Source organism: Gymnogyps californianus, chromosome 3 (assembly GCF_018139145.2).
Source record: "Gymnogyps californianus isolate 813 chromosome 3, ASM1813914v2, whole genome shotgun sequence".
Taxonomy (NCBI): Eukaryota; Metazoa; Chordata; class Aves; order Accipitriformes; family Cathartidae; genus Gymnogyps; species Gymnogyps californianus.
In genome coordinates, this window is record NC_059473.1 from 35,592,555 (window position 1) to 35,605,460 (window position 12,906).

At 44.2% G+C, this 12,906-nt stretch overlaps 1 protein-coding gene across 3 annotated transcripts in view; it reads left to right on the forward strand.

Moving 5' to 3' along the window:
- Positions 1 to 12,906, forward strand: part of XPO5 (exportin 5) — a 29,987-nt gene that overhangs the window by 2,270 nt on the left and 14,811 nt on the right. Inside the window, exons 5-19 of one of the 3 annotated variants that reach the window (XM_050893469.1) lie at positions 93 to 275; positions 1,288 to 1,329; positions 2,210 to 2,236; positions 2,535 to 2,720; positions 3,407 to 3,483; positions 3,930 to 4,029; positions 5,474 to 5,557; positions 5,975 to 6,100; positions 6,348 to 6,438; positions 7,897 to 8,025; positions 8,783 to 8,898; positions 9,874 to 10,029; positions 10,452 to 10,493; positions 11,091 to 11,198; positions 12,559 to 12,758. In XM_050893469.1, the coding sequence (XP_050749426.1) occupies positions 93 to 275; positions 1,288 to 1,329; positions 2,210 to 2,236; positions 2,535 to 2,720; positions 3,407 to 3,483; positions 3,930 to 4,029; positions 5,474 to 5,557; positions 5,975 to 6,100; positions 6,348 to 6,438; positions 7,897 to 8,025; positions 8,783 to 8,898; positions 9,874 to 10,029; positions 10,452 to 10,493; positions 11,091 to 11,198; positions 12,559 to 12,758 (1,667 nt within the window). Of the gene's footprint in view, positions 1 to 92; positions 276 to 1,287; positions 1,330 to 2,209; positions 2,237 to 2,534; positions 2,721 to 3,406; positions 3,484 to 3,929; positions 4,030 to 5,473; positions 5,558 to 5,974; positions 6,101 to 6,347; positions 6,439 to 7,896; positions 8,026 to 8,722; positions 8,729 to 8,782; positions 8,899 to 9,873; positions 10,030 to 10,451; positions 10,494 to 11,090; positions 11,199 to 12,558; positions 12,759 to 12,906 lie in introns of all 3 variants that reach the window. The other 2 variants (XM_050893471.1, XM_050893470.1) reach the window with 2 other exon arrangements.

The following is a 12,906-nucleotide window of genomic DNA, read 5'->3' on the forward strand; positions in this document are numbered from 1 at the left end:
TACGCTCGCTTTCTCTCTGCATCTCTGAGCTAGCCTGTAGAGATTTTAATGTTTGAACTGTGCTGATGGAGTGTTTCATTTTGGGACATCAGGAAACTCAGACGGAACTGGTGATGTTCATCCTCCTACGTTTGGCAGAGGATGTGGTGACTTTTCAAACTCTGCCTACCCAGCGGCGACGAGATATCCAGCAAACCCTCACCCAGAACATGGAGAAGATCTTCAGCTTCCTACTAACTACCCTGCAGCAGAATGTCAACAAGTACAGACGCATGGTAAGAGTCTCCTTTCCTTGGCTTCAGTCAGTGCTGGAGGCATTTAGGAATTGGGATACAGCTCGCAAGTTTTTTGGGAAGCAAGTGCAGAAACTGTCTGAAATCCGTTGCTGTGAGGTAGGGATCTGCTGTGGCCTGGGAAGCCGGTGCTGATCAGAGGCTGAACACACAAGGTTGACAGGGTTAGTGTTGATAGTTTGGATTTGCTACTGTAAATGGCTTGAGTGGATGTGTGCCTCATCCGTACTGTTGGAATGCTCCGCTGACACTAGGGGTGTATGGCTCAGCAAAATGAAGGTGTGGTTGTGGCAGAAACGGGTAGATTTGGGGTAGTTTACATAACACACAGTGGTAAAGAGATGCCATCCTGGGCTTGCATCTGCTCTCTTATGCTGCAGTGGTGTCTTTGTGGTGATGCACCAAAATGCATGAGTTTTTGATGTCTCAGCATTGCCTCTGGGCCTCTCTAGTCCTTTTCTCCGAGAGCTCAGGTCAGGAAGCCCTTTTTTGTCAAGTTGTGGTGAGGAATGCTCTTCCTTTTTGTGTAAAGAGCCTTCTTTCCTGAATTCTTACCTAGAGTCAGAGATGTGCAGGTTGGTCAAGATGGATGGTGAAGGCAAGTCTCTACCCCGGTCTGTTCCTGTGAGAAGGAAGTGGATTTGAGAATGAAGCACAATTGAGAAACCAATCTAGAAATAAGTTGCTTAGGTGTATCTCTTGTTCTTTTTTTCTGTGAATTAAAATCCAGAGTTACACTGAATGTGAAACTGGGAGGCAGTGAAAAAACCCTCTCCTACCTGATTTCTGTTCACTTTCCTGATAAACTGACAGGCTGAACAAACCCACCTGTAGAGCAGACAGTTCTCTGTGCACTTCATGGTGGTGGGTGGGAGACCCTGGTGCATTTTGTAGTCTGGTTGAAATGCATTTCCAGGTAAGGTTTGAATTGCAATGCTTGAGGCTCTGAAGTGTGGCTGCTTCTGCTAATGGTGGAATCTTTCTGATTGGCAAGGTTGGAGCACCCCAGGAACAAGAAGTCCTCACCACTCCACAGGTTAGCAGATCTTTGGGGTGTTTGTGCACAGGGTAAATTCTGAGGGTTGGGTGTTCAGTTATGTGCCTGCACACTGAGACTGAGGGAGGTGATGGACAGTTGCCCAAGATCATAATAATCTGCAGTGCTTATAAATATGTAGTTCTGTTATGGTGGCTCAGTTAAATGTTTGGGACACAACCAGATTAACTTAAAATTACTGCACTGAATACATTGATGGACAGAGTTTCGAAACCAAAACCTTGCAGCGGAAAGAAATGCTTGTGGTGTCTTTGCATCTGAAAAAGAAATAAAACCTGAGTGTCTGAGAGACTAGTTTGCATTAGTCAAAGAGATGGTGCAAGCAATGCATTGCTGCTGTTAAGTGTTTGGAACTGGGAGTCGGGCTGTAAGCTCTTGCCCCAGCTTGCTCTCCAGCTGCCTTTCTGACCATGGACAAATCACCCTTTTCAGACATCAATCTGGGTACATAAAAGCCACCAGCATCTTTCAGAGTCTGGCTTTTGGATGTGAGATGCTCTAAAAGGTCAAAAGTTTCTTCCCTGGAAGCTTCCAGGAAGCACTGAAATGCCTTTCCTTCTTGTCCCCTGTGTCTCCCTGGTGCCTGCTGGCTGGAGTGTCATCTTTTGGATGAGAAGGAAATTGCAGCTTAACCTGCAATTCAAAGTCCTGTTGTCTTACTTGTCAGGGGGCTGCAGAGGTGGTTCTGATGGCTGCAGCAATGTCCTGAGCAGGAGACTGTGTTGCAGCCACTTTCACTAGGGAGCTGTTCTGTGAAGCTGCTTCTGGCTGCGTTCTCGAGAATAAGCCTGTCCAGCAGTGGCTGGGTGGAAGCGTGTGCTGTAGCTACTCACTTACCATCTCTTATTTTCTTTTTCAGAAGACTGATCTGGCTCAGGAGCCAAAGGTGAGTGGAGCTATGTGGGATTTAGTGCATTAGTCATTCTTAAGACCAAGATTGCTTAGAACTAGGCTTTTCCCAGGCTTTGGAGCCTATTACCTGCAGTTCTCATTTACAGATGGATTTGTTCACCCATAATACAAACTCCTTGAGAAGAGAGAAGTGACGGGTGGCAGCAGAAGGGTCCAAGTCTCTCACTCTCTCAGGGTGGTTCCTGGTACTGTTCTTCCAGGGAGTGGACGGCTTTAGATGGGAATTGGTGTTTCTCTCTGGCTCTGACCTCTTGCCTCCTCTCTGTTCACAGGCCCAGGCAAACTGCCGCGTGGGAGTAGCAGCACTCAACACCTTGGCTGGCTACATTGACTGGGTGGCCCTGAGCCACATCACAGCAGACAACTGCAAGCTCTTGGAGATGTTGTGTCTGCTCCTAAATGAGCCTGAGCTCCAAATAGGAGCAGCAGAGTGTCTCCTGATTGCTGTCAGCAGGAAAGTGAGTTGTTCCTCCTCAGCTCCTCTGGCTCTCCTTTTTCTTCCTCCTGTTCTCCTATATAATTCTTCAGATTGAGCAACGATATCTTTACCCTTTTATTTAAGAAACAAAATTCAAATTTGGCTGCTTATGTTAATGATATTTAGCGTGAATGTCATGCCAGCACAATACACACAGCAGCTGTTGGAACCCTCTCCAACTTCTGTGCTCACCTCCTCGCAGTTTTGGAGATCCCTATTGACTTTTTTCCCCCCACTTTCTACAACTGTGAAGTGGGAAATATTGTCACCAGCTGTGTCATCTGGCAGCTCAGAGAAATGACAGCAGGATCTAAACAGGTGATTTGACCCATACGTTCACAAGCAGCTTAGTGTCAAGGCTGCGTGTTTATCAGCTGCCTTTAAGTAACTAGCCAGTCTGCTGTGAAGAAGAGTTAATGTCTCGGGATCAGTTTTTTGGTTTAAAGTTCCTGTGGTGGAATTGCTTGGGGAAATTTCTTGAGATCAGGAATACCTTAGATTTTTTGGCAAGTTTTTACTGAAATCATTTGTGGACTGTAAGCCCCTCCCCAGATGGAAGGACAGCTGGGGATCTCCTAGTGTCACTTGCAGATGGGATTAAATAGTTGTGTAGATGGAATAAATAGTTACGTTCTAATTGAGGCATTTGGCATATTTTACACATAGGGTAAGCTGGAGGATCGGAAGCCTCTGATGGTCTTGTTTGGAGACGTTGCCATGCACTACATTCTCTCTGCTGCCCAGTGAGTACCATCCTGCTGCTGTAATTTCACATGAAACTGCATACAAATGGCTTTGTAGATGTGATTTGCAAAAGATATTGGTGCTTAACTGCAGGAAGCTGGGACTGGGTTAGGAGAGAACAAACCCACCATTTCTTTTGCAAAACCTGAAAAACTGGAAGTTTTTTCAAATCCCGTAATTGAAGGACAAAGTGGAGTAAATATCACAGCTTCCCCAGCTTTCTCTTTTAGCCTGAAACTGATCAGGAGGGGCTCTTTCAGAGAGGCAATTTCAGAGGTTTTAGATGCCAATAAAGCAGTACGTCTTGATAATAGTAAAGAAAATCCCACTGCAATAAAATCAAATTGCTCCAGTCGTCTTTTTATCTACAAGATAGATGCAGTGTGCCTGTTACCTACAGCGTGAGTAACTGTGATCCTGTTTTTCCCCCTCCCCTCATTCCCAGGACAGCAGATGGAGAAGGCCTGGTGGAGAAGCACTATGTTTTCTTGAAGAGACTTTGCCAAGTTTTGTGCGCATTGGGCAGCCAGCTATGTGCATTGCTAGTAAGTCTCTACTAATACCAACAGCAACCCTGGCAAGGCTAGTTTTTAGGGTTGGGGTGAGGCAACCCTGATCTAAGGTAGGACCAGGGTTCTCTCTGCACATTTGGTAGCCGTAGGGTTCTCTCCACACATTTGGAAAAGGCAGAAACGGCTCTGCTTGCAAGTGGGATAACTGTATCCTGCCAAGTCATAGGAATGTAGAATGGAGGAACCCTGACTGATTCCAGGCCTCTGCTGTCATCAAGAATCATCTCCTATAACCTCTGTAAAATGCTGAAGCTTCATTGAAAATTGGTCAAGTTTCTTGCTGTCTACTGCTACAGAAAAACTACTCCAGGAAATTACTCTTGTGTTGGAAGCCTTTTAAATTTCCCTATTAGAAATAACTCACAGAGTACACCTGTTTGTTCTTCTACCAAGATTCTCTCAAGCTGAAGGAAGAAACAGGTTTTGTTCCTGCTGTTCATCTTTTCGATGCTTTGTGTCAATGTTGAGATGAAGATGCCCATTGATACTTTGCATGCCATGCTGGTTGCTGAATTCCCACTCCCTTCATTCAGCACAGTGCTTCTACAGTAAAGAAGGCAGGCTTGTTGAGAGGTGCTGTTTGTGGGGAGACTGAGGCAGCCAGCCTGTGCAAGTGATAGAGCAAAGTAAATTCTCACAGGGAGGGAAAGGAAAAAAAAACCCTTTGAGAATTTATCCCTAAAAAGAACAGACAGCAAACAAAGGGTGTGTTATTACTTTCAGTGAGTTCACTTGCTGTTAGGCAGTGGGAGCTGTTAGTCTGTAATGAAGTAATGAGATGGGGATTTGAGTCTTCTCATCCAGATTCACTCCGGAGGGGCAGCACTGAGCTGTACAGCTCCAGACCAGGGAACTTGAGGGCACCAGTGGTTAGTGAGGAGCAGCAGAACCTTGAATTTATGGCTCCGGGCAAAACTTATTTTCCTGACAAACTTCCGAGAAAGTTATTGGTAAGAGATGTCCATACGTTAAATGCAGGAAACATTTGGAGGAATGGGAGTGAAATCATCTGTGTGTATTTGCTTGTGAAATTCTTCAGTCTGCAGTTGCGAATTGCTCCACTTCGGTACTGCTGGGTGGGCTTGACCCAATAGGAGTAAAATTGTGACTCATGGCAGCAGCAGCAGCGGTTACGAATTTGGTTTTAACGGAACTCCAGTATCTGAGAAGTCACCCTTTTCTCTTGAATGAGGGTTGTGCTGTCTCCAGCACCCCCAGGCTGGTCAGCAGAACTTGCTACTCCTCAGGCTACACTGGTTTCAGAAAAAATCACAGTTGTTCAGTGTTTCTGTCTCTGCTCCTTTACGGTCTATGGCCTTGGATGTAGTGCTCCTGCTTTACCCAGAGACGTACCACTTGTGAGCCCAGCGTGACACAGAGTTAGTATTTTGTCTGAAATTGTTTGTCTTCCTAATAGGGCTCAGATTCTGATGTGGAAACGCCAGCCAACTTTGGAAAATACCTTGACTCTTTTTTAGCCTTCACAACCCATCCCAGCCAGGTATGTAAAGGGCTGAAAGTCTCATGTATGTCTGTGTAAGAATGTGAGAATGCGTAACTGACCTAAGCTATGGAAGACTGCAGAACTTCAGCTGCCAAATACTGCGCTCCAGGCTCTCCATTTCAGCTGAAAACCTGGAAGGCAGAGTGGTTTCTCCTCCGTTGCCACCCCATTAGGAACAGTGCCTGACACAGAGGTGCTGAGTAGAAAGTGCAGAATTTGCAATCAGCCCTAGTATTTACTTAGAGACTTTTGGCATTCTGGAAGTTTTGGTTGTGCCTGCAAGGTGCCTTGGCCTCAACTGAATAGTCAGTGTAATTTGCTATTGCCTTCTGATAGCAACACTTAGTGGTAGCAGTGGAGATTCCAGCACTGAAATCCTTCTCTGCTCCCCTCTTTTCTCTCTTCTCCCCCCAGTTTCTGCGCTCTTCCACCCAGATCACATGGGGAGCCCTCTTTCGGCACGAAGTTCTGTCTCGCGACCACTTGTTGCTGGCTATGATTCCCAAGTATCTCCGTGCATCTATGACCAACCTAGTGAAGGTATGTGGGAACTGCGGCCAGATAGGTGTGAGAAGGTGCCTAGGTGAACACGGCCTGTGGATCGTCGGGGAGAAACTACATTTTTATAGTGTCTGCCAGAGACACGATCTCCAGGCCGCTGAGCAAACAGCTCTATCTCAACATTTTACTGTCTGCTCCTTGCCTTCAGTCTTCATCTCCTTGAAGGTGGTGTTAGCTGTGATGGGTGACTTCTCTTCCTTCCTGACCTTGTCCGCTCTGTCTCCAGGTGGGCTTTCCTTCTAAAACAGACAGCCCCAGTTGTGAATACTCCCGCTTTGATTTTGACAGTGATGAGGACTTCAATGCCTTCTTCAACTGTAAGTTGCCCTCACCCTGTCTGGATGCTGTTTGTGCGTTTCCTCTTACTTTCAGTTGCTGACTGAGCTTGGAGCCTGTCATGTTGGCTTGGCAGCTTCCATTTGTGTCTTGACTCTTTCAGCCTGGATCTTGGAGTTAAATTAATTTAGGATTTTCCTGTGGCAGCTCAGGCATTTTCATTTTACTTGCTTTTTGCTATTATTTTGCTTGCTGGCCAGGTAGGTGGCCTAGTAGCATTTGCTACCTAATGTCAAAGAAAATGTGCCTCTTGGTCACCTAGAGGAGGAGATGAAACAGCCTGGAGTCCTGCTTAGGTTAGGAGATGAAGGCAGCTTACAAAAGACTTTAAATGTCATTCCAAAATGAAAATCTGTCTTGGCCCTGCTAAGAAGCTTCTGGTTCAGTACTAATAGCTAGAGTTGAGCAATTAAAATAGCTAAATTTAATCACGATCTTAAACCAGCAAACAGGAAACCCTGGATATTAATAATTTTATTTTTTCTTTCTTTTTGTATTTTACTTCCCAAAACCAAGGTTGATTCTCACTGGCTGGTATAGTTTGGCACTCACTTGGTGGCTGGCAGGATATACTTAATAAATTACTTGAATTCTTACTTTTTACATTTATGTTTGAAGATTTTAAGTGTTGCATTTTTTTATTGCTTATTAGATAGTTTATTTTTTACTTATTGTAATAAATCTGTTTGGGTGGAAATCAAAAAGTAGCTAAATGTACAACGCCAGAATTTGAAATAGTTTTAGGGAGTTAAATTATATTGAAGGTATTACATATATAAGAAAATAAAACTGATTTGAAACACAAAATAAAACTACTTGATAAAGCAACTTTTTTAAACAATGCAAGTTGCATCTGTAGTCAGCAGAGCTGATTCTTTTGTGTGGTCATGTACTGGAATATCTTGGAACAAATTAAATTCCTGTTCTGTACGTCGCTTTTAATATCTTTGAAATTGAAAACAGGACTTCTTTGGGTTTTTTGAGTTCGCATTAGTTTGTCAACCTAGAATCTGAACTGGGTTAGATCTAGAAAAAGTGTGTTTAGCTGAAGTGGTAGTTACCTAATGCTGTTTTTCTATCTCAGTATCTCAAGGTGCTTTGTAAGCAGCAAACGTGTATAGTTTGAAGACTTTTTTTATTGAAAAATGGAGGCTTAATTGTAGTAAATCTGGGTTTAGCATAGATTTTCATAATTCATATTGCATTTTAATTGCACTTCTTTTTATGTTAATCCATCATTTTTTAGTCCATTTAAATTGCTTCCAAAATTGCCCATCCTGTTACACCTAGTTACTGACTGCATATCTGAGCTTACTACACAGCTGTTGCCAGAGCAGCAGTCCATAATGTTCCCAGGTCTGCAAAGCTGCAGGTGAGCTTTGGGGAAGGGAGCATTTGCAGCATTGGCTTGTTGCATGGTGTCTGATTTTTCACTGCAGCTTTCCGAGCCCAGCAAGGAGAGGTGATGAGGATGGCTTGTCGTCTGGACCCTCGAACTGGCTTCCAAATGGCTGGTGAATGGCTGAAGTACCAACTCACAGCTCCTGTTGATACTGGACCCATGAACTGTAAGTTACCTGAAAAAAAATAGAGATATGGGATTTGTTTTTTAATTCAAGCCAAGAAGAAACTTCCTTGCCTTTTACTTTCTTTTTTTTTAAGGGAGAGCCAAGACTCAACACTAGGTTTTCAGGCTTTTAAGGTCTTTGCAAGTTAAAAGCAAAATCAAATCAAACCCACCCTATGCTAAATTTAACCCTCTGCAGTCTACCTATGGAAGAGATAATGTAAAGCCCCTGGCTCCTCCTTTCCCTCCCCCAAATCTCTGCACAACAGATGCAGCTGTCCCTCTGATACAATTTTACAATTATTTGGGCCTTGTTATCTCCATAACATATTTATTATTTTTGTCCAGGGAAGTTCTGCCTGTCTGGCAAATCCCTCTGTCAGTCACCTTGCTTTCTTCCTGTGAAGGAAGGCCACTTTGTGCTCCACAAAGTCACGCCGAGGGCAGTCTTGCCTGCAGTGCTGAGTCTGGGCATGTGGTCTCCCTCCTTTTCGTTTCCCTTCTGTGATTTGGTGGTGTTGCTCCCTGTAGTATCTCAAAGGTCAGACTTATGTCTTGGGAGCCTTCACTTGAATGAGGCAAATCACACGGGAGTACCTTAACTGCTCCTGGTGCATCCCTGCCAAGCATCTGCAGGGAGAGCTCTCTGACCAAAATACTTGTGAGTGCTAAGATGTTGCAGCACGGGAGCTTATCAGCCTGCTGTTGTGCATGCAGGGAGGAGCATGGTGAGAGCTCCAGTGTTCTCTTCCTTTCAGCTAAGACAGGCGAAGGTCTCTGCTCCATCTTCTCTCCATCCTTTGTGCAGTGGGATGCCATGACCTTCTTCTCAGAGAGCGTCATCAGCCAGATGTTTCGAACCCTGGATAAAGACGTATGTGTATCAGATGCTCTTGCCTGCTCTCCTGGCTTGTTCTGGGTTGACATGAGTGGGTTTTTTCAGCTATGTTGTCCTTGAAAAGTTTGTAGTAACCGGTTACCTCCACGCAAAAACCCAGATTGATTGGTGAGTGATTCTCATGAGGAGTAGTGACCCTTCTTTAGATGGGACCAAACTCATACTGGCTTACTCTCAAGCATGTCTTGGTCCTGGACCCTATGCCATGAGAGGTCACAGGAGAGCGCTCAGGTGGCATGCTTTGACATAGTGCCTTGCTAGAGGAGAAGAGGACTGCTTAAGCAGAAATTTCCTACGTTTATTCTTTTTAATTATCCCCTGATTAGTTTTTTTTTATTATTATTTAATTTTATTTTTTTTTACTTTTAACTAAATGAGAGAAACTCTTGCTCAGGGAGTATGAGATCAGAAGCAATTTCTCTCTGCTTTTTGTTCAACAGCAGGCAAATCAGAAGGAAAGCATTTTTTTCTCAGTCTGATGGAGACTGACTTGATTTTTTTATTAGATTAGGCTGCTCATGCACTTTAGTTCATCATTCTAATCACACTAAAATAATTATATGAGTTGATATAGTTGGTTAAGCATGGAATCTGTTGGACAGAGTCAAGAGGAGAACTGGGAGCCAAACTGAGAGAGAGGAAATTTGCCTTTCCCAGAGGTGCAAGCAATAGTATGGGGACTTGAGATTGACATCTCAAGACTGCCCTACCAACAATGGCAATGCTGCTGGCCTTTTTCCCTCAGCAAGTGCACATAGCACACAGTTAAACTGAGGTTTCTACTGCTTTTCTTTCTGCTTTGAGAACAGTTGTGTTCAGCTGAGAGGCCTGATATGATAGCAGCAGCTCCGTGGCCTAGCTCTAGGAGTTGTAGGATGTGTGCTACAGGCTGAAGTACTGAGTGTTGCCTCCTTTTTTTCTTTCCTTTCTTTCCCTTTGCTGCCTTTGTAGGAAATCCCAGTGAATGATGGCATAGATCTGCTGCAGCTTGTCCTTAACTTTGAAACAAAGGATCCTCTCATCCTGTCCTGCGTGCTCACCAATGTCTCTGCTCTCTTCCCATTTGTCACTTACCGACCAGAATACCTACCGCAAGTACTTTCCAAGGTAGGTACTTGCAGACCATGCTAAAATTAGGTAGGCTTTTTGTGGTGCAAGGCCCTTGTACTGAACTGCAGGAGTTAATCCTCTTGGCATTACTGTCAGGGAAGGACTATCCTTTGTGTTAAAGACCAGAAAAACTGAGACTGAGTCTTGTTCAAGAAGAAACAATGTCAAATAACACAAATCTTGCAGTTCCTAGCCTTAAATCTTAACATTAAGTGCACGCTCTGGCCAATAAACACCATGTTTTATTTCAAGGCCTCGCTGTGCTGATGATTCATCTTTCAACTTAGTCAAGGGTTCTTCACTGACTGTAATGAAATTGCACTAAAGTCTTATGATCTGTTCCTTGAGTTCAAAACACGTGAGTGCTAGATATTAACAAATGATGTGAGTTTTTGGATTTTTCCTCCCTTTTCTCACAGCTGTTTGCTTCAGTTACCTTTGAAGTTATAGAAGAAAGTAAGGTACGTCTGAATTATTATCTCCTAATGAGCTATAACAGTTGAATGAAATCATGCTCTATTTGAGAGCATGTTGAGTCTGCATACTGCACTGTAGTAGGCTTCTGAAGTATAGTCATGCTCCTGGAAAGGGCTGGGAAGTCTAGATATAACTGATCTCTTCTTCATTGACACAGCCTACTAAGCTTTGGCTCACAAACTTAGAAGGCCACAGGCGTAGTCTAAGGCCAGTGCACTTAGTCCCCTGGTCTATGCTGGCCTTCCTGAGAGTGAAATCCCTTCATTAGCTGTGGGTATTCTTCAGTAGTTGGTATATGTGGCTGTGAAGGATGGTTGTAAAGCTGCCAGCTACCTAGGGAGTGCTTGGAGTCTCGAAACAGTAGGATCCATCGCATCCTTGCTCCTGAGTACAGCTTGTTCGAACATGGGCTTCTTGAGTTGGCTGCTGCTCCAGAGGAAATTGTTGCATGATTGTTTGGGGTGGGGGGTGTGGAAATGCTTTTTTGATCTGTACTCAACAGTGCAGAAAACTGTATGCAATGCATTTGTCTCTTGAAGATACCCTACATTTGTCTGAACTTTTGTTTTGTTGCATTGAAGTTTGTTATGTCTGTCCAGGCTCCTAGAACTCGAGCAGTGAAGAATGTGAGAAGGCATGCATGCTCCTCAATCATAAAGATGTGTCGGGATTACCCTCACCTTGTCCTGGTATGTAAATTCAACTTATGAAGAATCTTGCCTCAATTTCAGCTGGATTTTGTGGGATCTTCAGCTTCCTTGGCTACAGCCTCTGTTTTTCTTCCAAGAAACATTCCTGCTGCGCAAATGGCAAAGTGTTTTATTCCCTGCACCTCCCTTCTTCCCCCCCCTGCCCCTGAAAAATTTTCTGCCTGAAGAGTTGAATTGTAAAGTGATGAGTTAAATGAAAAGGTGATGAGTTAAATGCAAAAGGGATGAGGAGGAGGATACAAGCAGCACTAGATTAGTTTTATGGAAACGTTTGCTGAATTTCCGTTTTGTCGCTTGTGGTGGTCTCAGTTGATTCCTTTGCTGAAGGTTCTAGCAATGACTAATCTCCAGAGTTTCTTCTGTTACTTAACAGGATGTAGGAGCAAGAGGAGAGTATTTGTCTTCTGGGTTAGCTTGAGGAGACTAGAAAAAACAAACATGTTTAAAATCCATGAGCCAGTGTTTTGTTTGGTTTTGCTGAACTAAACAGCCTGCATGGAACATGCGTAGCTCTGAACTCCTTTCTTTAGCGATGTTTGTGTGGCGTGGCTCTAGTATTATGGGAGCACCATAGGACATTGCTAGTTTAAACAAAGACACTTTTTGAGGATGCTAATTAAGGTAATTTAAGGGTTCCAGTCTGCATTCTGCAATAGCTGCTAAGAACTAGCAGGTTTGTCTTTGTCTCACTCTACTGGTCCTTGAACTACAGCTTCCTCTTTCCCATGGCCAGCCAAACATCCTCACTGGAAGAGCCAAGGGCCCAAAGCTGCCCCAAAATAAGTTCAGATGACTTTGCTGAAGGGGATGATTGCTAATGCTTATACAAAGTTACAGGAAGACATGGTTGTGACTAGAGTGGGTAGGGAAGAAACGCAACCATTCCTATGGAGATAGTGATAACCGTATGAATCATTATTAACCTAGTTGTGAGCAAAGAGATGGAAGAGTTCTAAGTCTGGCACTTTAGAGCCAAAGCAGTGAGGTACTTTCTGTGAGCAAATAAAAGCACCAGAACTATTCTGAGGTGTGACACTGCTGTAAGGGATATGACTGCCTAGAAGAGAGAGATTTCCTCTGCTTATTTCAGTCATTCTGAAGACTAAAGTAAACTGGATGCAGGATGATGATAGAGGGGTAGGGAAGAAAAGAGGTTCTTTTAGACTGAACATTCAGAGAAACTTGAGACTGAGAAAGAGATGGCTATGTAGAGAGAAGGTAACTTAGACATGCTTCTCCAGCTGTTCTGTGTAGTACAGTACACCCCACTTCTGCCTCCCCCAGTGGCCCTCCTCCACACCAAATGCATGATGATATTCCACTTGGATGTGTTTTCTAGCCAAACTTTGAGATGTTGTACAACCACGTGAAGCAGCTGCTCTCCAATGAGCTACTTCTGACGCAGATGGAGAAGTGTGCTCTTATGGAGGCCCTCGTCCTCATCAGCAACCAATTCAAGGACTATGAGCGGCAGAAAGCTTTCCTGGAGGAGCTCATGGCTCCTGTTGCTGGCTTGTGGCTCTCCCCAGAGATGCAGAGGTATGGGTCATTTTTCTGAGCTTTGAGCTGGAGGTGTTGCAGAGGTAATGTCGTGCCCATAAGGGAATGCACAACCCAAATGAGGGTGGTGGGCTGCCTCGTGACCTCCTGTGCTCTGGGCAGTCGTAATGGTAATAGCTCTCCTGCA